The following is a 26,664-nucleotide window of genomic DNA, read 5'->3' as shown; positions in this document are numbered from 1 at the left end:
TCTGTATTATTTATTTTACTTAACAAGTTTAACTATGCGAAACCTGGCAACGTTGTGGGGTGAACGTTAAGAAACTATTTGAATTCGAATATGCACTGACGGATATTTCCAATTTTTTTGCCGCTAAGACGTCAGTTACTACTGTTTCGTACGGATGAATGGGACGATCATCCCCTAGATTACGATAACGATCAATAACACTACGATCCTATCACCGACACGCCCTCGTACCGGTTCTCTGGATTCGGAACAATCCAACGTAGACGCGGATAGAGAAGGACAGTCGTAGCCCACGTGGTCCAAACAATATAGAGTCTGGTTTTTCGCGTCCCTGATTCGTCGCTCAGTTCCACCGAGATTGTGTCAGTGTTGTGAGTACGGTTGCTTTGGTGTGTGTTCGTGAGAGTGGCGTTATCATCGCTCAACAGTGCGTTTTTGTCATCAAAACAATTGTTAATCGTTCGTTAACCCGATTTGTCTTACGGGGTACAGTATTATTTCGGTTGTGGACGGTATGAGAGTCATGAGAAAGCGATTTTTTACAGTGTTCGCGGGATGACGTTGATACGGATCGGATTAAAGCGCTACTAGCTCAACGGGGACTGATTGAGAATCGCCGCGATGTCGTTCTTCAATTTTTCCGAAAGCTTTTTTCGATCGCCGCTCAGGGAGTCGCAATCGGCCAGCGATCTGGCTCGGAGCCCTTCCAGTCCGTTTTGGTAAGTGCGGAATTGTTCCGTTGAGTTTTTTGCAGCGAAAACAGGAGTTTTTGTTAACGTTTATGTATGAAGAGTATGATGGAATGGGATTCGATGTTTCTTGGTGTATATACGGGGTGTATTTAGATTAATTTTAAATTTTTGCGCGCTTTACACACCCATGTAGCAACAGTCTTCGGTTGTAACATATATTTTCCACAGCCTACTGGTTTTTATCGAATGTGTTATCTGGTGGTTTTTATTTTTTCGTAAACTCGCTTTAAAAATTTCGGATCGAAGCTGCGCTTTATTACTCGTGCAGATGGTGATGGGCGGGATGGATGTCATACTTAAACAAAGATGACTTCACCGGGTTAGATTATCTCTTAATTGTTTAGAACCGTCTTTATTGCCGTATGTTTGACGAGCGATTATGTAGACTTGGGTTTTGATCAAACAAGCCCTCATTTGTCTTACGGTACGGGCGACCTGATTTTTTGCGATTTATACTTAAGCGTTGTTATGGGTTTTCACTTGTTTTTACCGACGACTTGATGTATAATGGTTTTTTTTGTCAATAATTGGCTTAGGTATGAGAAAAAGTTACCCACATTTCTAGTTTTTAAATATAAAACAATCTATTTGTCAACGGATTTAATTTGCAGTTGATACATTGTGTTTTATTGGTTTAATTGATATCCTAGTCGTTTGTTAATGAAGTTCTTAAACTTTTAAACGTTTTCTTATAGTTAACCCATCACAAATTACTATAAATCCAAGGCGTTCTTTTAGTTGGTGAATTTTCCAGAATTTCAATATTGTTTTTAAATTGCTGCGGCTACAGGTTAAGATTACTGGAGGCTTCTGTTAAACCATTTACCGGATTTACTTGGTAATTTTCATAAAATTGACATGCTGGTAGAAATATACCAAAATATTTGTTTACATTGAATATAGTTAATAAAAAAAACCACTCAGACACTAAAGACTAGTTGAACGAACTTAAGGACGCTTTATCGGTAGCAGTTGATGTTTATTTTGGGTTCGGTGATAAGAGACTCTTTGTCGACAGACTGCAGAAATATCAATGTAAATGAATAAACGACTGTTGACGGTTGGCGGTATTACAACGTAATATTTGAGTCATCATTAATGTCAGTTTGTCAAAATGCGATAAATGAATCTACCATTTAATTTAAAAATCTATACAACCAGTTAGTAAATTTTTGTTTTTTTTTCTATATCTAGTCTATTCAAAATTTTTTCAGTAATGGATCGGGGATATTTGTGACGTCGAAACATTACAATGTTGCCGCAGCAACTCTGAGTTTTAGTTCAGTTTGGCTTTGACATACAAGAAAATTCCAATCTAAATAAAATAATTGAACAAAAATGTTATCAAATATAATTTATTTTGACATTATAGTACATCTAATACATATATTATCGAAGGATTTGAAACTACAATTAAGAACACAGGTTAATAGTTTGTAGGTTAGAGTCGTTTTGTTTGCATTGAACTCTTTTCCACGCCATCCATGAGATACAGTTTCTAAGCGCGTTTTTTTATGTAGTGTTAACCCCTGGCCTAATCCACTTAATTAACAATTGTATATCTGAGAAGCGTATTTTATTTTCATTCCAGAGCATATTTATTTTTTACGTTTAGTTCTTGTTTCCTTCGATGATGTGTTTACTTGGCAAGCCATCTTGGTATCACTGTATTTTTATTTCTTCTGCTATTACCTGTGTATACCATTCTTGATACAATTAATTACTGAATTCTGCCTAATGAATTTATCATATCTACAAAACAGTTAGTATTCATTCTCTCCTCATACCTTCTAACCTAATGCTCATGTTTAATTTTGAACAATTACAATCATATCTGTGCACACAAATCTTTCACGCCCTACAATACCATTTTCTACAGTTATATTCAATTAATTATGTGCATACCTTTAGTTGTTTCCACTCTCATCACTCTGTCTCAGGAATTTCCAGCATTGCACAGCATTATCACATATCCTGAAAGTTTCCTTCAGTCAATTTCACTTTACGACTCACTGTCCAATTCAATCACTAAACTGTTAATTTCTAATCTGTCTAAAACATGTTCACGATTCCACCATTTATCAATTACATCCTTTGTATGTCTTATCGAGTTCATCCAAACCGAAGGTGTTATGCTTTACAATGGTTTCTTCCACATATCCAAACAGTTTTTGATGGAATATCCTTCTCAACCAGCAATATATCAGCAATTAACTATTAATAAATATAATGACCAACAAAACCCAATTGAATACTATTGTAACTTTTACCTTTTTCCATCAATTTTTATTGTCTTTACACCTTTTTTGTTACTGTCTTGCCAAGAGTGTTACAATGAACCATTTTGAAATATTCAAGTTTCTTATGTTATTTTATGCCTTTAATTGAATTATTTTTAAGGTAATATCTGGAAGTTCCATTAAACCTCTCCGAGGGTTATCTTTACACCATTTAAACCCCATACCCTGTAAGAGTGTATGAAAGGATGTCTTACATGCCTTAAAAAGCTACATGTCTCTAATTCTTTTATGTATACTTTCCAGAGAGACAATTTTCTCAAAAATATTTTTATTAAATTATGTTTATATCGATAAAATAGTTTGTGTACTTACTGTTCTTATATATTTCTTATATTTGGTCTCGAATAGAGCCAATATCAAGATGGTCAAGATTCGTCACCCGTAACGTATTATTTTTCATTTTGTAAGCGATGTTATTCACAGTACCTTCAGCAATATTTTGCACGGCAGCAACCCGCTAAAAAACATTTAAAATAAAATTGTAGGGACTAATATTGTTTAATATCATCAATATTACCCCACTAATGGAATTTACCGGCAAAAGGGGGATTCCGTTATCTCGTTCCTTTTCGAAATAACCTATTAAAGCCGCAATGAATTTGTGACCCTGAATATCTATTGTTTTCGGCATTTTCAAAGTAACTGTGGCTTTTAGATATAGTATAGTGTTAAAATTAATTTTATTTGGTATCATTTTTGTTTAATTATTTTATTTAGATTCGAATTTTGTTGCATGTCAAAGTTAAACTGAATTAAAACTTAGAGTCGATGCGGCAACATTGTAATGTTTCGACGTCACAAATATGCACGACGCATTACTAAAAAAACTTTGAATAGACTATATTTGTCTTTTAATATGTGTAGTTTGATGGTTTATTTTATACTGTGATAATTTTAAAATTTGGTTACTTATATAACTTACTTATATTGGAATAAATACAATATCTAAATAACCAATTATAAATTTTGCAAGGATCGCAAGAAATAACCGGTAATTTGACGACCACAGGTCAGAACTACGTGGAAATTATTCAGTTAATTTTTATAGGAAAAAGCTTTTTGCTGAGCTAGGAGGACTTTTTATTGTCTAGGCCCGTAAACATCTGACCTGGCCTTGGTCCTTAAAGGCATCGAAGAACAATTGAAAGCGAATATTGGTGGAGCTGCAGGTAAACGCCTACAAGAAAATCCCAAGCGCGGGTATCCCGATCGAACTTTCATTGGGGTTAATTTTTATTTGACAGTCACCGAAAATCGGGCCTAACAGACTACAGTTAAATAAACAAAACGTGACAGACATCAAGGAGATGTTCTGTTTGTTTATACTCTTTGATGTTTTAATCCACCTTAATGTGATTAGTGTTATAGATAATAGTGGAAGTTATCAGTTGAAAAACTTTCATTAATTGGAAATGTGTCCAGCCGCCTTTGAAGAAAAAGAATGCGTGCTTCACACCAAGACAATACACCGTGTCACACGTCAGTGAAAACGGCAATAATCCATGAATTGGGCTTCGAATTGCTTCATCATCGACCGTATTCTCCAGATCTGGTCTCCAACGACTATTTCCTGATTTTCCGAAATTTTCGTCGAATGAAGAGGCGATCGCCGAAACTGAGGCCTATTTTGAAGCAAAGGACAAATCGTACTACAGAAATGGTATCGAAAAGTTGGAAGGTCGCTATAGTCGGTGTATCACCCTTGAGGGAAATTATGTGGAATTAAACAAAGACAAATTTTGCCAAAAAAATGTGTTTTACTATGTCTCAATAACAATTCACTTTATACATTATCTGTCATTAGTTCAATTAAAACTAGCACATCCCAGTAATTTTGTTGGTATTGTCATTCAGCTTCTAGAATACTTCATATTTTAACATCAACTAGATTTTTTCAGAAAATAATCAAACTTATATACTTTTTTTGTGTTAAAAGTCTTAAGTTTGATTATTTTTTACTTTTTGATGAGTTCCTTATTTATTTTTTGACGTCGGTTCAATTTTTTTTGTAAAAGTATTTTATACTCAACTATTATGTATTCATTATCACGAATTTGGTTTTGGATCGTCAGCCACACGCAGTTTTCAGATATCGTTCTTTTTTTCCGTTTCGTCTCTCCTATGTTAGTTACAAAAATGTCACCGTTCCCTGCTCTCCTCCGGAAAGCCTTTTTCTAGGTCAGCCGGCCTATTTAAAAACCCGATATTCACGGGATCGCCGCGACGACGACCCGTCCGAGATCGTCCAGTCCAAGTCCGATGTCTCCGGAGGAGGATCGCGTTGGCTTCGAAAGTTCGGCGTCTTCAATTAGGCGCGTAAAATTGTCAGCTAACCCGGCAGGACGAGAGCAAAAGAAGCGCCGGCTAATTTTGGCCCGCGGTCTTCTTCCTGTTTGGTCTCGGTGTCCCCGTCTGGCCGCCTCGTACACAGGTAGAGAGGAAATCGGAGAGGGCGTCCGCGACGGTCTCGACTAGCGTTGGGAACTATCGACTGAAAACAGTCAACACTCGAAAAAATGCATGGTTGACTGTTTTTTTTTCAATTCCTGATGTCAGACAAAGATGTACGAACCCTTTCCTGTATAAATTGTGAGAGAGGAAAGGACGGAGATAATTGCTTGGAGCATGTAATTTTATATGTGATTACTTTTTCCAACGGTAGTATAAGCGAGACGGAGATGTACGTATTCCTTCACGTACTAACTTTAAAAAAGAAAAAGTACTGAATACTATTAATATGCAATTAATAATTTAATTTTGAACGAAGTAGAATTACTTTTATATTTGAATGTTATGTGGATCTGAAAAAAGGAATGGAATTTTCTATGGAATAGAATAATACCCCACAAAGTTTTATCGTATTTTAATATGTTAATTTGCTATTTTTAAATAATATACTAAAATAAATATAGACAATACAATAGAACTTAAACAAAACCTAAAAACTAAAGATGTACAATAACCATAAATACTAAATAAAAACTATAACTACTAGAGCTTTTTTATATAAAGTAAATGCTTTATTTATTATTAATCGAAATATTACCTATTGTTGTCATAAAAACAGTCAAGAGTATTTTACTATTTTTCATTCACAATTTTAATCTTTTCACCCTATTACATTAACAATCTTGAAAAATATACCAAAATGCTAATATATTAATATACAATATATTGTTATTTACAAGCAAACTATCAAAAAAATCATAGAACTGTATATATTACATATAAATCTATGTAAGCATAAATTGGGTACATTTTTGTCAAGGTCGCGGCTAAAACAACAGAGCCAGAACGTTACAAATTAGTCGAATGAAACTAGTAGAGCCAAAAATAGTAATTAAAAGTACACGACTGAAACAGTCGATAGTAAATAGTAACAAAATCAGTCGGATCGAAAATAGCGACAGAAACAGTCGACAGTAAAAAGTAGTCAATTACTAAACAGTCGATAGTCGATTTCAGTCGATATTTCCCAACACTAGTCTTGACGTTTTAGTTTGTCGGTAGCTTGAATGGGAGAAGGGTTCGTCTGAGGTTTGTCGTTTTTATGGCGTGTTATGTTATTTTGTGGATATTGGATGAGGCACTATATCATAAAACACCGTTTTCTGGTAATTTTTTATTGGTTCTCTCGACTTGCTCGTCAGTACAGCTTCCATTCAAGAGAAATATAATCAGCTCAATAATTCTCTAACATTTTTATATACTTCCTTATAGGACTTGAATCAAATGTCTTGATCGATAATGCCGTGTATGTAGATATGCCTGGTACAATCTTAATTTACAAATTAATTTATAAACGTGTACAGATTCGGAGCTATTAAGCTGTATTTTCCAATCTCTAGTTCATTTGTAGATTTTATTCTTGTAATTATTGTATTTGCATGCGCTCTTACAAGTTTGCAGGTTATTATTGAAATAGACTTCGCAATTATAATCTGTGAATTTTATTTGTCATATATTACAAGATAATTTTATACAATATAAGATACACTTTTTCGTTCTATAGAGCTGCTAAAAGTTTAAGAAAATCAAACATCCATAATCAACCGTAAATCTTCTTATATTATAGTTACTATCAACTAAGCAAAATTAACAACTAGCTAGTCTTTTCAAATAAATTTGCATCAGAATTTTAAGATTATGGTAAAATATTTTAATAAGTTTTTTATTGATAACACAATTTTGATTTTTTATCTTGCCAGGTGTTATACTGATAGTATTTTGTACTACTTTTTCTTCAAAGTTCTACCATATTCCATGGCTAGTGTGCCTGGAAGATTCCCTTATATTATCAATGCCATAAAATTCCCATTATTCTTTTAAAACTAGGTCACCGAGATCTGACATAAACAAAAATAGTACCAAGGCTTTTTTTCCGTAGTTCGTTACTGTAATCATGCCCATTTCATACTGTGATTCTTAGCGGTCTATTTATTTATTCTGAGTGGGCACCATTTCAACGATCATCCGTATGTTAACGACCAATTTCGATTAAAGACAGAACAATTACTTTTTTATTGCTTGTTAATATGAAATCGTTTTGGATTTTTTTTATTATATATTGAGGATATTATATTAAGGATTGGGTAGTAATTGATTTGCTTCCCAGGTAACTTGGATTGAGAAAAAATTCAGTACTGTTTATAGTTTGTTATTGTTTTGTTTCAAGACTTATTCTTTATTTTCCTAATATTTAAAGCACATTTCTCGTGGTATATGTCCACAAAGTCGTTTTGTATTATTTGCAACGGTTATTTAGCAGGAATAATTAACGTTTTCGCAGTGGGAGTGTGTATTAATAAAATGATTAAAACGTTTACGAAATGTTTTGTCGTCGAATGGGCGAATTATACTTGCACCAGCACATATATGGTTATAACATCAGGTGCCTGCAGTGTTACAGTATTCAGCCTGCGTAATGTCACGTTGTTGATGGGGGTCATATCAATTGATATTTATGTTACATTTACGGTATAAAAAGTATTCGGAATTGTTACAAACAACACGCAGGAAAGTTGATTTATCCGTTAAAATTAACTTTCTTAATTAGGTCTCATAAAAATACAGTACAATTATACCAGAGTTTGACACAATCCGATCCAAGGTATAACATTTATCTTCGTTTGCGTCTTTAATTTTTTGATGCTTATATTTCCCAACGATAATTACTGAATACTACTATTAACCTACAATTTATAATTTCATTTTAATCAAAGTCGATTTACTTTTATATTTGAATGTTCTGTGGATCTGTAAAAAGGAATGGAATTTTTCTATGGAATGGAATAATATCAATGCACGTCGTCAAAATTTATAATGCAACGTTGCCGCACCAAATTTAAGTTTTCGTTTATTTTACTCTTTTACTCTGACAAACATAGGGTTATAAAATGTAATTTATTTTAACGTTATAGTACACAATAATGCATATTTAGTGAAAGACTTAAACAGTTCGGACGCATCAAACTTTTTTCTGTCTTTCCTTAATTAGAGTAATGCTAATTAGTAAAGTGAGAAAGATAAATGGTCAGAGTTTAAAAGGGATTTTACGTTTATATTAAGTGAATTTGGTTTACGTTCGACGGTACTGATGACGTGCATTGGCTGTTTTATTGGAAGGACTATATGTTATCGTTTGAAACACATCCGATGTTAAGGAAAACCTTTGTTCCACCAATATTTCCATTACAGACTACTCCAGGCCATTATCTGTGGTAGAAATCCAGCACTTGAGGAAGCTTATGATGACACTGCTTCATTTATCGGAAGTCCAACAAAGGCTTCCCCTAGCACAACAACGCTCGTAATTTCCTGCATATGGACCAGATTTGGCACCTTCGAATTTTTGGTCGTTAAATTCGATGCAGTAAAGCCGGACTGATAAGCTTAAATTCATTGAAATAATTGGTACCGATATTTATCGGTTGATTTCTGTTGAGGCAATAAAAATGATGATTAATACCCAGTATAATCAGCCGATGTTAACGCTACGATAGTGCATTGCAACCAATTTGCGGTAACAAAAATCCTGACGATACATTTTACTTTCGCCTTCCAAATAATCAAGTCCTTGTAATGTTTAGCAGACATTTTTATGTCGTTATCAAAATTAAGTCGTTTGTTTATTAATATTAAACGAGCTGTAAAATCGTTGGTTTTGGATATAGATAAAGGAATATCGATTCCGTTTAAAATATTAAAATAATGGATAAGGTTGCGGCACAACCAAACTATTTATAATATCATTTTATAATTGTCGTCGAAATTTAGGACCAGAGTGAGTTGATTTTGGATAATGACGAAATGTGTCGGTTTTTGTGGTTAATGTTTGATGCGTGTGCTGGTGATTTTGACGTGTTACATAGAGAGAATGTGCCAAGTTTATAAAGTCTGGAATGAATTTTTGGATGCTAACTGGCTTGTTAAATATCATAAAGTTTACTATATATAAAAGTATTGGGGTATATATTCTGATCATTGTTTCATTTTAAAAGGTATTTATACAAAAAAATTTGTACTTATATTAAGGGTGTTAAGTCTGTACGTGATGGTTAAATAATTATAAATTGGCTGGAAATGACTTATACTTTAGGATAAATTATATGGCTCGGTGAATTTATTATTGATGTAATATAAAAATATGAAAAAAATGAGAAAAGGAAGCGCCGTTGGGTTTACGTGATGACGAGGCTTGGACAGTCGATGGTGCCACGTCTAAACCAAACGATGGTCGGTTACTGAATCATCGAAAGTACCCTCCAATAATCTCCCAGATAAACGTCTCGGGGTTGACATGTATTCGTTATTTATTTGGCTACTGGGGTTTATGGATGGGTAAGGATTTGATCAGGTTGTTTTCGTGTTGGCACCATGGAACCTTATACTGAGCACGTTGCCTGATTCTAGGTGGTTATTCGCGTTTCTCATAAACCATGGGGCATTGAGTAACGCGTGGACTTTTTTGGATTGGAACACTTGGAGTAATGTAAGTTCTCTCTCCGAGATGTACCACACCTGTGCCCGGTAGAGGCAGAGAAGTGGAAATAGTAGAGTGTACATGCCATTGCGATTCTAATTGTCGATGCAACGTGTTTTATCGCTGAAGCTCCTCCTCCCTCTCGTTCTTGCTGGTTGAGAAGGCTGGTTCAGGAACCCCTCTGCTGTATCTCGATTCGTTCGGTGAGGGGAAATATTCTTCCAGCTAGGAACTTAGGGACTCTTAAGGAATGCTCGAAAATTCCACGATTTGAAGTTTATGGTTATAACCAGCCTACCAGGGGCTTCTACCAATTTCTGTCACGCTTCGTCTAGCCTCGGTACCTGAACCCCCATTATCCGGAGCACTCAACAACGAGCGGATGAGGCATCCTTTTAGCTAGACACGTGTTTTCTATCTGCTCGAAGCCTCTTTCATCTTACTCTAGCTTCATCAGACATTCGATAACGTGCGATATTTTATACTGTCTCAAGTCACAATTCTTCTCACATGTCACAAATATTACAACAAATGGTGCAATAAATTAGACCCTCCCAACTGTACAAAAGACAAAGCATTACTATTTTCTTAAATATATAAATGTAGAAGCAATTTTACTATGTGTAAATGTATCTATGTAAAAAATATAAATTATTTTTAAAGGACATTTGTTGTAACATTTTAGTTACAAAAAATATATAGACAATAAAAACAAACATCATATAAACTACCTACAAACAACAGTAAATCGATTAAACTAAAAGTAATCAGGAAAACGTCGATTGAGGAAATAGTCGGGCGACAGTTCTGAAATAGATAAAAAAGTACCTGAGCAACCAATTTTCGAGAATAAGAATAAGATCTAAAGAACGTTAAATCAGCCGTATAATTATTATATGAATTATCGGCTAGATTGATTGACAACGGTGATGATACTGATAATTAAGACCAATTGACTGGTAATTACATTTATACATCCGTCTGTTGGTATCCTAACACTAACAATGATGACGTGCAATGTAATCAAGGGATAAAGCGCGAGATCTACTGTCACTAAGGTTTGTGGGCTTCGCTAGGATTAAGCTGAATTTTTAAGATAAATAAACAAATGAACAGTACTGTTACTAGTGCATTCACATCCCCAGCTCCAGCTATGATGGACGTGCAAGGGAGAAAGCTAAAAGCCACACGCTAGATACGCTGCCATCAAGAGCCTGTAGAAACCACTTTCAGTGGCGTTTATGTATGCTTCAAATTATCCATAGATCATAACAATACATCAGAAACTTTGGCCTCTATGGCATTAGCCTCTGGTTTATAAGACAACTACAATTTATATTTACAGTTGCAACCATAAAACTATTGTCTAGGATTTATAGTAATTACTAGCGACCCGCCCCGGCTTCGCACGGGTGCAATGCTGATACTAAATTAAATACACTACAGGAAAAATATGAACGTTGTATATAAAAACATAGCGGCCCGCTCCGACTTTGCACGGGCATAAAATATATATGCCTATGTCACTCAATGAAAACATGATTAAAATCGATCCAGTATTTTTGGTTCATTCATTACTGCCCTTGGCCTGCACGCATTAAATTTGGAGTAAAACAATTCCTCTTCCCCTATACTTACTATGAAGATTTCCTGCTATCTTTGGAATATCTAAATTCATACAATTTTTATTACATTACACATTTTTAAACGCAAATTTTAAATTTGTAATATCTCCGAAAATATTTGTTTAATTTACATGCTGTAAGGAACCATATTGATCTATATTAATTGCACACTGTATTTAAGGTACTTAATTCGATAAGGATTAATTAATAAGCCATTTTCTCACGTAAAAAGTAAACAATAAAAATGGTTAATGTGGGTTATCCCAAAAAGATAAACATATACCATCGCGGACTTTTTTGTAGACCTTTTTATGGTGTACAATACTGTAGTACATTAATTTGGTCTAACTCGTAGGGTTAGGCAGCGTTTTTGCTAATTGCTAAATAAGCCTAAAAAAATAGCTAATTTACGACATCACGTTAGAAACCTCTAAAATTAGCAATGTTACCTTAGTATATTATGCATATATTATACATGTAAACCTTCCTCTTGAATCACTCTATCTATTGAAAGAAACCGCATCAAAATCCGTTGCGTAGTTTTAAAGATTTAAGCGCACATAGGGATATAGGGACAGAAAAGGCGACTTTGTTTTATACTATGTAGTGATGAGTTATAATGATTAAATAAATAGCGGAGAATGTTTATATTAAATTGATAACTGAATAGATAAATAAATAGTTAAATGAATAGAATTAAAACAAAAAGAAAACTGGAATACTCTGTAAAAAACTCACCTTTTTGAAGAACTCTGGTTGTGCAGTATAAAACATTGTATAATCGGCTCGTTTGAAAAACGTAGTTGCTCTGACGGTAGTAGCTGCATAAATGAATTTTCATAGAGCTTGAGAAGCCCTTGGGCATGTTAAGTTATCACATTCGGCAACTTCAGTTCGAGGAGGGGGGCTACAAGGGTGGCAGATCCCAGTAGAGCACAGGTGACAACCTAGCTCTTTTAGTTTCTTTACCGGTATCTCAACTTTCCCGGAAACATAAAACGCACCAATAAAATATGAAATTACCCTTAAAATATGATCGACGTTTTACCGTTACCGTAAACTTTCTTACGGTCGATTCTGGGATTTCCAACTCCTCGAACCACAAGTGTTTCTTTTTTGTTCGTTTTTTTAGAGATGAATTTAAAAAATTATATTAAAAAATAATTCGCTTCAACATAAATAAATGTAATTACATCTCAACAATTTCCATCGTATAAATGTGAACATCGATGATGGGGAGACTTGCCGTCAGTTTTAACGATCTCTGTTTATTTTCCGTCGTTCGAGCGGACGCTAACCGGACTCGTCCGAGTTTATGATCATTTTAGCTGACCTAAAAATATTTCTTGGCCGAATTCCGGTTTTTACAACACCATATTGCCAATAATTCCGCTTGCGAAAATTGGAAAAACTCCAAAAACGCCCACCGGCTTTTGAGAAAACCATTCACCGATCAATTAGTTCATAGTGTACGGTTTGGTTGTCTTTGTTTTTATTCGGATGGTTTTTGTCTGACACGACTGTAGCATGGCGATATTTTCGGCTCTCGCACTAAGACGTTATTGTGGAGCTACTGAATATACTACGTAAAGTGAAATATAGTCTATTCAAAGTTTTTTTAGTAAAGCATCATGGATATTTGTGACGTCGAAATATTGCAATGTTGCCGAATTAACTCTGAGTTTTAGTTCAGTTTGGCTTTGACATATTTTTGATTTTTGACTTTTTTAGACATTTCTTATATTTGGTCTCGAATAGAGCCAATATCAAGATTAGTGCACCCACTTTGTATGTAGACGGGTTTTCTTGGGTGAATCTAACTTATTATTCTTTATTTTGTAAGCGATGTTTCAAACAAAGTAATATGATATATTACGGAGCGACTAAAATTGATCAAAATAAAGGGATAAAATAAATGTTTGCCGGTTTATAACTTGTAGTATTTATAACTAATATTTTGAATAATTTAGCGTACATCTGACAACCAGACGGCCACCGGCTGTCAGATGTATGAAAAATACTTGAAAGCAATAGTGATAAGAAATTTTAACTCTTACCTATACATTTTTGTGGCCGAATAATTAACTGTAGTTTTCAGATATACTATAATGTTAAAATAAATTATATAAATAATAAAATTTGATATTTTTGTTTAATTACTTTATTTAGATTAGAATTTTTTTGTATGTCAAAGCCAAATTGAACTAAAACTCGGCAACATTGCAATGTTTCGACGTCACAAATATCCATGATGTATATTACTAAAGAAACTTTGAATAGACTATATTTATAGTTTATGATGTTTATTACGTAATATTAGGATCACTAAAAAGTAATATAATCAAATGTGGAGTATAAGATATGTTGTTTTGTTTTTTATATCACGATATGCTTAAAAAACCTGATAAATCGGCAGAATTAGTTGGATCTTACAGGCCTATTTTGGTGCTACAGGCGATATCAAAATTATTTGAGGAACTGCTGTTAAAACGTATTAAATCATTTATAGAAATACCAGATGTCCAGTTTGGATTTTGAAATCACCACTCGACAATCGACCTAGTGTATAGAGTAACAACGGTTGTTAAAAAGACATTCGAAGGACAGAAATATTGCCCTGCAATATTCCTGGACGTCTCACAAACTTTTGACCGGGTATAGCATATTGGACTAATCTACAAAATATGCAAATTGCTACCGCGGAATTACTGTCGGCTGCTGGAGTCACTTAAGACTTAAGACTATTTCGGCGGGAATTTCACAGGGTAATGTCTTGGGACTACTCCCGTATCTGCTCTATACTACTATAATCTAATGATTAACATAAAATCTTCTTTATTTAAACTAGGATAGGTACTCAAACTAAAATTGTGGCTTATATAACACACAACACTTGTAGCATCACTTTTATGTTTTGTACTTGTGGAATTCAATTGTTTTGCTTGCTGAATATTATATAAATCTTTATGAGTCAACACTGCTTGAATTAGCTCCGGTTTCGTCCAATATAGCATCCATTGGAATTTTAGCAGCTAGTTTTGGGTACAATCATATTTTTGTCTGATTTCAATAATTCTCATATCCCACCCTTTGATACACTTCTATGAAATATTAGTATTTTTGCCAAAATAGGAACCCTCAACCTTAAAAATCGTCAAGCGAGCCAAACTTCAATGTTTCTTGTTCAATTTTAATGCTGTGGATTGACTATATGATCAACGAGCTGTTGTTTTGATGAGATTTCTGATGTGCATCTGTACACTTACTTTGGCAGTGTCAACTATGCATACATTTTAATGATGTGGTATACAATTGAATCGAATTTGCCAAACTAGCATAAAAATTGGATGGATACACACGTGTACGAAATGTTCTCATATGCCTGTTCAAATTAAAAGTGTTATAATAGCTTTTTTGTCAATAAAATATACAAATCTATGATTTATCCATTACTGCCTATCGTTTATAATTATAATATGAACAGTACAAGAACAAATAAATTATAAACAAGATTCTTAGCTTCACAAAACAGAGCTCCTACCAATAGCAGTGCGAAATCCAACATGGCTTTTGTAGTTCATCGGATTCTACCTCTCAATTGCTTGTAAATGACATAATCAAGCTGAAACTACCTAAGTTTGCCGAATACCACTTAAGATTCTCCAGAAATAGCCACTATTTATCTGGTACCTGTTTGTTTAACGTTCATCAGCGTCTAAAATGAATATCATACAAATATTCCTATAACAATAATGATTTTTAGCAAAAAGATATTCACGAATCCGCTTCTCCAAGCCGCCACTAACCCGTTCTAGAAAAACTCCTACGAAAATAAACATCAACAGCAACCGCTCATTCGTTCCAAAGAGCCCTAAGTCTAGTTCCGGCATTTTTTTTTCGGTCCCGTGCAGCTGTTTTTAAACGTCCGACACCCGAGCGACATCCTGTTTCCAGGCCAACTGTTGTGTCGAAGCGCCAGATCCCCGGCCCTCTCGATTATTTCCCGTCTCGGACACTGTGCAGGCCTGCGGAGGCATTAATCAAGTAGGCCGCGTCGTAAATCATCTCTTTTAATAACCAACCCCTCAATCATATGGATTGCTAGAGGTATGGATTTGGCGAGAAATAATTTTCGGTACTCGTATGAGATTAAAAACTCTACTTCATTATAAAGGTTATCATGGCAAAAGATATCTCTGCCTAAGGCTGTAGAAAAAGTACAAGTATTCAAACCGACAAGAGACTGGAGAATGCGAAAAAACATTGTGAAACAAATCATCGCACTGTTTACTGGTCTCGAAGTTTTAAAAGTGGTGATTTAGATACCAAAGACATACAGCGTTTTGGACGGTCAAATTGTAGCGATCGCTACGACTCTTTAGACCACCACGTATTCACCTATATCAAGTCCAAAGGTTGGAAACGCTGGTGGATTGGTACCATGCGATTCCCGGCTACGAAAGACCACCACGACGACGTCGCGCTCTCTTTTCTCTCCCCCTTGTAACAGTACCACTTCCATAGCGCTCCCGTACTTCCTTTAACATCGAAATAAGCAAGTTTTTATTCAAACAGTGTTTTCAGTTCCGGTGTGAATTCCTTCCGCAAAAATAGTAGCGAGTGTTCAGGATTTGACGGCGTTTGAAGCACTCGCTGAAACCATCAATCGCTATCGACTACAAAAACCGGTCAAATCCTACCTGGAAACATTAAAGTAGGAAGTGCCGTTTTCTCCAGACTTTGTTCCTTCTGATTACTGCTTGTTCCGATATATAAGTCGTGACCAATCTGACCAGCGCTTCACTACTTATAATATTACCAGAAATATCGAGTCGGGGGTAACATCAAAAGATACATCGTTCTTTCCAGGTGAAATCCGTAAATTGACTGAAAGATTGAGAAGAAGTAGCGACTTTCAATAAAATACATCGTACCGATTTTTCACAGTAAAGCTTCAAATCAAAATAAAATTATTAAAAACTAATTTTTCTGTGCTTTTCTATATAAACTTTTTTTCGTTTTTGATGTATTAATACATAAAAATACTCATACTAAAAATACCGGAAGTTTATTCTTTAAATAAAATCGATATATACTTGTCAAGACAACAAGATACGAGATTTATTTTTTTATCCGTCTAATACAAAACGAATGATATAAAATCTAGTGACCTACGCACGCACCCGATGCCACAACGAATAATAATTGGCTTAATGAATGACCACCGATTGTCAAACGGTCACCGCCCACTTGCTCGGTCTCTCCTCGACATGGACGAGGGAGGCAGCGGGAGACAAAAAATGGCCGGACACAACCTTGAGCGCAATCATCATCATCATCATTGACCGGCCGTCGATTTATGTCCGTACGCGCACCTATTCCAGAGCTGTTACCGGCCGCGAGACCGATTCCGTTCCAGAAAACGCGGAATAAAAATAAACCCCGGCCGCCTTTGATCTATCTATCTGCTCGATTTTTTCTCGGACAATTAGGCCGAGACTTTTTCTCTCTCTCTCTTCTCTGAGGCCATCTAATGGCTTTCACGTTTTTTTTTCCTCTATTTACTATTTAAATACGGCTGTGGAATTGACGTTTGCTGTCTTATAAACGTCAACTACCGTATAATTTCGTTTTTTTTTTCGGTTCGGATCGGACCGATATCATTTTCCGGACAAGCAAGTACGTTCGTTATTAGGTGATGACAGGTGCCTGTTGTTAAGGGTGTGTCGATTCTAAACTAATAAACTTCATTCCGGCTTGAAAAATGATTATTTAAAGTGGCACATGGAAAAACGACATTATTTTCTTGAAAAACGACGTTATTTCCGGACAACCTATTATCTCCTGGTTCTGGTCGTAGGTGTTCCTTAACCAAACCATACTAATTCTAATATTGATATTTGAAATATTGGCTTTTTGCAATCTAATCACGATGGGATTTGATTGATACTTGTTGATAATAATTTTCGTTGTATATTAAAAATATAAGGTCGTTCAGTAATGAATGTTCAATGAGCCCTCAGTTGGAAGAAACCTGTTTGGTTCACATTCGAATCTTGTAGGAATACAAGGTAACTTCATGCACACTTGTAAAACTAAATCCATCACATTATATTAGATATAATTTTCCGTATTATTTAGTAACTGAAAAAAGGACAAGTTTATTAGGCCTAACCTCAAATATTATCGACGGTTTTGTTTATCTCGGTGTTGTGTACAAGAGACACTTTGGTCGTAGTTAAAATAGTGACTGGTTTTGTCTTGGAACAAAAATATGTAACTTGTTGGGAGTTTTTATCGATCTATAATTACATTAGGGACCCTCACATCTTTCATATTTTTGTTTGAATGTCTCATTATAACAAAAAATTATTTAAATAAATTTATAGTGCAACGTTGCAGCACCAAATTTAAGTTTTTGTTTATTTTGACTCTGACCACTGACTATAGTACATCTAATGCATATTTATTGAAGGATTTAAACTACAGGTAATTAAACAGCGACAATAACTCGTAGGTTAGAGTTGTTTCATTATATTTACATTGACATATGACAACGGTGTCGACCAGTACCGACACAAATCGAATTTTATAGATCGATCCGGTTACATGTTCGGAAGCGTCAGACTTAGTTCTGTCTCTTTTTAACTAGAGTAAAGCTAATTGGTAAAATGAGAAAGAAAAATGCTTCGGTTTATTAGAATCGCTTTTTAAACACCCTCATTATCTCTCTGACAACCTTCTACCACTCGTTTGCGAGTTAAATTTCGAAACTTACAAGATTTTTTTGTTTCAGCACCAGCCCGAGCCAGTTACAAGAAGTCACCCTGGACCAAGATGGATCATTCTCAAGTAAGTCTCCTTCTTCGCGCGCCGCGAATTGGCACTCTACCAGTTGTTTAACCTTAACCGGCTTGTTGTTTACCGATGCCAAGATTTCTGGAGGGTCGCGGCGATCGAAAATAGAATTTATACCGAGTGGTAATAGATCGATTTTTTCTCTAATGACTGTAGGGGGACGGGACGCGAGATTGTTGTCGGTAAATATTTACGTAACGGGGGAAGATCGGTATTCTTTTATTTACGCGATTAGTGACTTTTACTCCGCTACCGCCTAAATATTTAAAGGAATACTTTACCACCTTCCTAGTGATACATATGTTTTACTTTCGAGTTGATGAATTAATTGTTATCAGTGGGTTTAGGAAATTCCACTTATAGTGCATAAAATGTGATATCTCTTAACGACAGATTCGTGGAATTGTTACTTCATATAGTCATGTTTTTTTTTCTAGGAAGACGAGATGACAATATAATTTTTTGTGATATTATTCTGGTTTCATTATAAATCTGTAATTACAGGGATATTAGTTATCCAGTTGTTATTTATTTAAATTTACTTAGGACTATTTGTTTATGGATAAATATGAATCAGAATAAACAATAAAATAGTGTGCTTTATTAAGATTGTACATTGATTAAGTATACCTAATATATCAGTGTACCGGAACGTCATTACCGGTTTTTTTTCTGACAGATGTTGCTAGGTTTAACTACGCAATGTTATTATTTGACGCATATGTCATTTTATTCTACTGACATCAAGCTTCAAAGCTACACATGTTATATTTTAGAAAAATATAACATGTGTAGCTTTGAAGCTTGATGTAGTCTAAAATAACATCGTCCTAGATTTAAATCTCTTTGAAAATGTCAAATTTCGTACCAGAAAACGTGCATTTGCGGCACACTTAAAAGTGGTGATTTCGATACGCAAGACAAGGAACATTCTGGCAGACAGAAAAAGTTTGAAGCTGCGAAACTGCAAGAGTTGAATGAAGACCTAACCCACATTCAAAAGCAATTGGCAGAAGCGTTAAATGTGACCCAAGAAACGATTAGCGACCGATTAAGAGCAGTGGGGGCAAATCCAAAAGATGGGAAAATGGGTGCCACATCAATTGAATGACAGCCAAATGGGAAATCAAAAAATCATCAGAAATTCTGTTTCGAATATTGACGGGTGATGAAAAATGAATTTATTTTGAAAAGCCTAAGCGCAAAAAGTAATTGTTATCATCGGGCGAAGGCGGCCTATAGACTCCAAGCCCAAATCGGTTTAGTCGCAAGACAATGAATGCTCTTTGTGTGGCGTACTCTCCAGACCTTACCCCGTCGGACTATCAACTTTTCGCGTCAATGGCGCGCTTGCATAGCAGCACTTCGCCAATTTTGAAGAAATTAAAAAATGACTTGAACGGTTTTGCTCAAAGGACAAACGGTTTTGTTCTCTCACACAAACACACAAAGGATAAAAAGCACTTTTAATTTACTTTAAGGGGATATTCCAATGTACAAATTTGAAAAAATCGATTTTAGTTTTCTGTATTCGATTTTAGTTTAGGATTTTTCGAAATGTTAATTGTTTTAGGAGATAAACTGTTTTAGTGACGCGACATCTAAAATGAAACCTTCAAACGCTTGTAAGCAACTTCGTTCGTACAAGTCACAAGAGGGCGCGCAAAGCGAGTTCATTTACTATAGGGAGAAATAAAAAATTAGATTAAAAATTATTCCTACAGGAAAAATTAAAAAATGAAATTTTAATAAACTATTTTATTCAGATACTAGTTGACATTTGTATGAAATATTCTCAAAATACATGGAAAACATAAATAAATATGCCATAAATATTATAAAATAAAAATCAGGTGACATATTTAAAATATAAACCAATAAGTGGCACGCTATTGGTTAAACACCTGTCAACATAACCTTATTACTTCACTTTATTGTATATTTATGTAACTATGTGTCGTTGTTCCATGACCGTAACCTCACTTTTCCTTACGTCATTTTGTAATTAACGCAACGACATTATCGTTGAATTTTGTTTATCCGCAAGTGATCCGTATACTCCGGTGTGACAGTGACATTATCTGGTACCGTCCGCGTCACATTCCCGTTGACATTTCCGTCATCTCACGTTTCGATCACGCAAAACCGCTTACAAAAATTACCCGTGACATACCCATCACATGCGACTGGCTTCGGGAACGCGATGTCCAACAACAACAACTACCTAATGGCCCTGCTCAAGACCAACCTGGGGGAGAGCGGGTCCTCGGTGAGGGAGGGCGACGGACCCTCACCGCCGCCCTCCTACTCGCCCAGCTCGAAGACCAGCTCCGTCGGCGATTTCGACGATTACGAGTCTTACCGTAGGCGGTGCTCGGCGTAGGTGCCGAGGTGGTGTGATCCGATGATGATGTTGTGTTTCCTTTCAGATACTATGCGGTCCCCGACGGGTCCGATGCGTGGGCGCACCGTCAAGGAGTTCGAGGAGCAGCTGACCACACTGAAGAAGGAGAATTTCAATCTGAAGCTGAGAATATATTTTTTGGAGGAGAAAATGGGCACCAACTTCACGTTGGACAAGGACAATGTCGTGAAGAGGAACATCGAGCTACAGGTGCGTTGTTTGTGATTTCTGGAGACGATAGTAAGACGTCAAGTAAGCCGTATTTCTATTGAGGAAATGTTCCATAGACTATTATTAATCAACAGTAATAAGTACAATAAGTTGTTTCAACTTTCCCATTGAAGCATTTTCCTTGTTAAACAACGTAATTTCACATATTTAAATAACTCGGTAATGTCGAAAATTTTCTATGAGGAATTGTTCCGTAGACTATTATTGATCAACAATAATAAGTAGTAAGTACAATAAGTTGTTTTAACTTTCTGATTAAATCATATTCCTTGCTAAATAACAACATAATATCCTATATTTAAATAACTGTGTAATATGAAACTTTCTTTTAAAATGAAGCGGTTGGAATTAACAAAAAAGAAATTGGTCAAAATTGATGCCAAGTATAATTTATTTTAACATCGGACTAGCATCGTATTGTTATTAATTATTGATTTTTTTGGAATGGACTTTTTAACTTCACTCAGGAGACACTGTGTGTTAGACAGTTTCTCTTTTAAGTTCGTATGTTTTGTTTAGCCTCATTTATTTTGTATAACACATCATAAAGTACACTAAAAATTTAGATCCACTCACCTTGAATATTTAGAAATTCTCAGTTCACTTTCAATAATATAATCATTGTTTTTACCACATAATATCGCGTAGTCAATCCAATAAAACAGCCAATGCACGTCATAAATGACCTCGAATATACTGCTAAATGCAGTTTGTAAAAATTTCCGAGTTTAAAAGGGATTTTACATTTTTATATACTGAATTTGGCAATACGTTCGACGGTGTTGATGACGTGCATTGGCTGTTTTATTGGAAAGACTATGTATAAAACGTATGGGATTAATTTTCTTGTTTTACATTATGGCAATTGTTGGTATTATAAAATTCTTCTTTATATAATTGGTTACGATTTGGTTGAGTAACTTATCTTCTAGATTATGTATTTATTGTTGGGTTTTATATAAATTTTAATGATGTCATAGCTATATTTATTAATTTCCTTAATTTTGATGTAATTTTCATTGGTATATATATCATGTATGCTTCATTAATTAAATTTCTCATTTCCTCATACGACTTAGTTGGTGTGTTTTTGCTGTCATCTAAGTTTTGCCGTCGTTACGTTGATATTATTCCAGGTGGAGATAGCGAATCTGCAGAAGGAGGCGAAGGAGAAGCACGATTTACTCTGCCAAGCCGTGAAGGCGATGGAACTGGAGGAGGAGGAGCACCGGAAGTACTCCCAGAAAAAGGACCAGGAACTGGAGATGTTGCAGCAGGAGATGGCCGATCTCAAGCTGCAGATGCAAGTGAGTTGGCGTCGAGATACTCTCGAGGCGGGCGTCTTCTTCATTGATCGGTCGGTTGGTTTCAGGTGAGCGCTTCGAAGAGAGACAGCGACCAGATCGCGTCGACGTTCGACAGGAGCGAGATGCTCCGGTTCCAGATCGACGCGCTGCAGAAGGAGTGCGAGTCGAAGGAGCGGTCCGTGGCCACGCTGAACCGCGACCTCTCCTCGGCCAACGAGCGCCTCATAGAGTTCGCGCGCCAGATCAAGGACTACGAGGAGAAGATCGAACGGGCTCACCTCAACCAGGAGTCGATGGTGGCCAAGATGCACGAGCAACAGAAGACGATGGACCGTCTGTGCGGCCAGCTAGAGGCGGCGAACCAGCGCCATATTGCCGCCAAGGCCGAGCTGGAGGAAGAGCGCAGGGAGCGAGAACGCGACAGGAAGGCGTCGGACCGCAATCATGCGGCGCTCGCGGCGCGTCTCGACGCCCTCCACGCCGACAACAAAAGGCAGAAGGAGGCGGCGCGCGAGCTCCAATCCAGGCTGGAGACGGCCGCGAACGAGGCCAAGAAGAACCAGAACCTAGCGGTGCCCCAGGACCGTGACCGCAGCCCCAGACCCAGCACTGACCGTCATTTTATTTCAGTTCCGGACGCAGCAGCACCTGATGGAGCTGCGAAAGCGCACTCACCACATGTACAGGTGACGGGGGCCCGTTCCCCCGCCCCCGTCACGCCTGACGGTCGCGCCCTCGTCGCCTTCGAACAGCTGCTGTCAGTGGAGGCGGCCGGCGGATCATCGCCCGCCCTGCTGGCCGAGTTCGCCGCCCTCAAGGCGGACTATAACGCGCAACGCCAGAAGATCGTCAAGCTCAAGGGCGAGCAGCTGAAGGCGTGCGAGATCATCAAGAGCATGATCGAGTTCCGGAACAGGAGCAACGACGAGATGGCGCGCCTCAAGCTGGCCAAGGAGGCGCTGGAACGGGAGCTGGAGGGTGTGGTTTCGAAGCCGGCCAACGAGGTCCGCCCGGACCGGCTGGAGATCGTCGAGGACGAGGAGGAGGCGGTGTCCACGCCACCCTGCGAGGTAGATGTTACAGTTAATTGCAAAAGAACCTTCTTTGGCAAATTTCATTTCGCCCATTAGTATGATTGCGCGCCCCCCTCTGTCTTAATTTTGCTTTGCATGACTCTCTATGTTTTATCTCACACAACCCACTCTCATCAACATAAACCCGAATCGATGATTTTCTCTTATATTGCAGACCGATAGAAATATGTCTACATTCCGGCGCTTTTTTACCACAGTATCCACGAACGGTTTCTGTCTCTGTGGCCTCAAATGTTGACAAAAAATGTTCCCCGCGCTGATTTTTTTTGTTTCATTTTTTTTCTCTTGTGATCCGTTAGCAAACTATCTGTGTCAAAAACAACAAGATTTATTTTGCCCGAAAATAAATACTCAATTTTTGTACACATATATTTATTTGTTGATGTATAAAAGACTATATATATTTATGTTATGAATAAATTAAAGTTAATTAAATTAGCAATGTGCCTTTAGTTTCAATACAGTGGGGGAAGAATGGACTACACTAAAAAATACAAAGAGAAACTTGCCTTATGTCCTAAAGGCTCGTCACAATTTAAGAAAAAATAGGTTACAGGAAATACTACTCTAACAATATGATTACGAACAGTAATATGGAAAAATATAACTTGTTTCATTATTATTATATTTGTCTGAATGTTACATTTATGTAAAACTCTTATTTACACCATTATATGCCTGTTGTTTAATCTAGTATCCTTGTAGACTTGTGACATGTAGCATTTGTTTTATTTTATGTAGTCTAGATGCTCCGTGGCTAAAACAAAGAATGCTATGGAATATTTCAAAATACTCATGATTTAATTTCCTTTTAAATTATAATTTTGGGGATATCTTATTGAGTTTTATTTTCCTAAAAATTCTTTACAATTTTAGAGAAAAAAAATAGATTACAGGAAATAATTTAAAATATACATTAAACTTTTGAAGAAAACTAATTTTTTAACATTGTATGTCATACAATACCGTCTCGATACCATTATGGTTACGAACAATAATCAGTTTAGCCAAATATATTTTTTTTTTATTGTTATATTTATCTAAATATTACATTTATACTAAACTCTTGTTTTTTTTAAAATGTAGTATACCTGTAACCATAACTTGTATATTATGTGAAGAGTACCATTTGTACTCCTTTGTTTTCTTAGTGTGGTCTAGAGAATGCTCCATGACTATTCGGGGATCAAACCATTTCATCAGCTTTTCCATCTATCACTCACCATATGCATGTCGTAAAATTAGTGTGTTCGTTATGCTCGTAGTGTACAGGTGTGGAAATACCAATGGATGCTTGCCCTGAGCGGACCCAAACGATGAAATAATTTGAATGCTATCGAAATAAATCGGTTTCGTTGACGCGTGAATGCGAGGAATTCGTCCGGGTGCAGCCTTCCTGGTCTGTGGCCGTATGGAATGGCGCAATTGATATATAATACGGGCAGTGTCGGGAAAGATGTGTTATTTTTAAAAGCGTCAGCTCTACGTGATGCCCGGAACGTTCAATTGTTTATGCCGGTTCTGTTTTGGTCCAGTTTTTATCGACAGTATCCATGATTGTCATGAAATAAAACGGAATTGGATACATTCTTCAATAAAAAACGTCCCAAAAAAGAATTTCTTTAATTCCGGTCTCATTGGAGTGTCGTATATGCGAAAGAAGAAAATCTGCCACATTTGTCTCATTCGAAATAGGTCATTTGGTTGTAACTTGTTTATGTACTGTTATTTTCGATTTATTGAATGAGCAATCTTAAGAATATCAATGAATCAGTGGTGTTGAATCAAAGCTGTTAATGTTAACGACCAAAAATTGAGTGTTTTTATTCTGGACATGATTTAATATTGGATATAATGCTTTAGATATTTTTAAAAGCTGATAATGAAGCTCATGGACTAAAACCTTGTGGAATATTTGATGTCGATGTCTTATCGAACCAATTTTCCGTTGATCTATGATGACCAAAAATTGAGTGCTTTTTTTCTGGGGATGATTTAGTATCGTAAATAATGCTTTGGATATTTTTAAAAGCTGATAGTGATGTTCATTGTCTGAAATCCTGTAAAATATTTGATATTGATGTGTGGTCGAACCAAATTTCAACAATATCCGTAGGTCTGGGTCGATGGCATTCTAAGATTTTAGCAGCTATTTTGTATTGGTAATGTTGATGGCCAAAAATTGAGTGCTGTTTTTCTGGAGATGATTTAATATTGGAGATAATGCTTTGGATATTTTTAAGAGCTGATAATGACGCCTATTGACTAGAACCTTGTGGAACATTTGATATTGATATTTGATCGAGATCGAGACGAATTTTCGACAAGATGCATGGTTCCGTGCTAATATCCAAAAATGGAGTGCTTTTTTCCTGGAATTGATGTCATATCGAAGATAAAACTTTGGATATATTTGAGAGCAAGAAACTGGTTGAGAATACATTGAACAAGAGACCCAACACCAGACTGTTCACAAAATACTCCTGGTCAGTGATTTGTGAGTCGGATATAGTCGTGATACCGTCCAGATACTATCGAATCCAAACATGATGAGTTTATTAATCAAAGTACGCGCCTTTTTTCATCTTTCCGTTGCCGGTGTCCCCCCCGCATTCCTGCGCCCTCTTCTCGCACCGGTTCTAAACTTACTCGGTCCTAATTTTAGACGGATTCGCGGCGGAGACTCGCCTAGCGCCACGACATCGTCGCAGTCATTGTCGCCGGCGTCCGACGATCCCATCGTAGTTTTTTTTCTACGTTTCTGCTGTTGCTGCTCTTGCTGTCCATTTTTTCTCTTTATCCACCGTGTTAATATTGACGTTCAGGTGAAGCCGGTGCACGATGTTCAACTGTTTACGGGACTGCGATCAGGTAGAGAGCACGATAGCCTTGAGCGAGGGTGCCTGCGTGTGGTGTGCATGTGTGCGTTCGATTCTTCCCGAGTACTGAAGTTGTAAAAAAATGACTGTTCTGTTCAGACCTCGACGATGAGCACCTCCAAGCTGGACAGTATGGAGATCGCCGAACAATACAAACTGCTGACCGAGGAGTTGGAAGCGAAGGTTGAGGTAAGCGCTGCCTGTCAGTGATAGATTCCAAAACCAACGAATA

At 36.5% G+C, this 26,664-nt stretch overlaps 1 protein-coding gene and 1 long non-coding RNA gene across 4 annotated transcripts in view; one reads left to right on the top strand and one right to left on the bottom strand.

Moving 5' to 3' along the window:
* Positions 1–26,664, top strand: part of LOC143202420 (centrosomin) — a 31,074-nt gene that overhangs the window by 255 nt on the left and 4,155 nt on the right. The window contains exons 1-6 of one of the 3 annotated variants that reach the window (XM_076413954.1): positions 126–719; positions 18,456–18,511; positions 20,947–21,131; positions 22,289–22,459; positions 22,525–23,529; positions 26,532–26,621. In XM_076413954.1, coding sequence (XP_076270069.1) covers positions 622–719; positions 18,456–18,511; positions 20,947–21,131; positions 22,289–22,459; positions 22,525–23,529; positions 26,532–26,621 — 1,605 coding nt within the window. In that variant the 5' untranslated portion in view covers positions 126–621. Of the gene's footprint in view, positions 1–125; positions 720–18,455; positions 18,512–20,590; positions 20,881–20,946; positions 21,132–22,288; positions 22,460–22,524; positions 23,530–26,531; positions 26,622–26,664 lie in introns of those variants that run through there. The other 2 variants (XM_076413955.1, XM_076413953.1) reach the window with 2 other exon arrangements.
* On the bottom strand, positions 10,672–12,538 carry LOC143202457 (uncharacterized). Its single transcript, XR_013007168.1, has 2 exons — positions 12,398–12,538; positions 10,672–10,841 (listed from the first exon to the last, which is right to left on the bottom strand). It is a non-coding gene; the product is annotated as an uncharacterized LOC143202457 (long non-coding RNA).

This window comes from Rhynchophorus ferrugineus, unplaced genomic scaffold (assembly GCF_030347505.1).
Source record: "Rhynchophorus ferrugineus isolate W39M unplaced genomic scaffold, kcgeb_rfMv2 rfM9, whole genome shotgun sequence".
Taxonomy (NCBI): domain Eukaryota; kingdom Metazoa; phylum Arthropoda; class Insecta; order Coleoptera; family Curculionidae; genus Rhynchophorus; species Rhynchophorus ferrugineus.
Note: the sequence above shows the minus strand (reverse complement) of the source record. Positions and strands in the feature narration are given on the sequence as shown.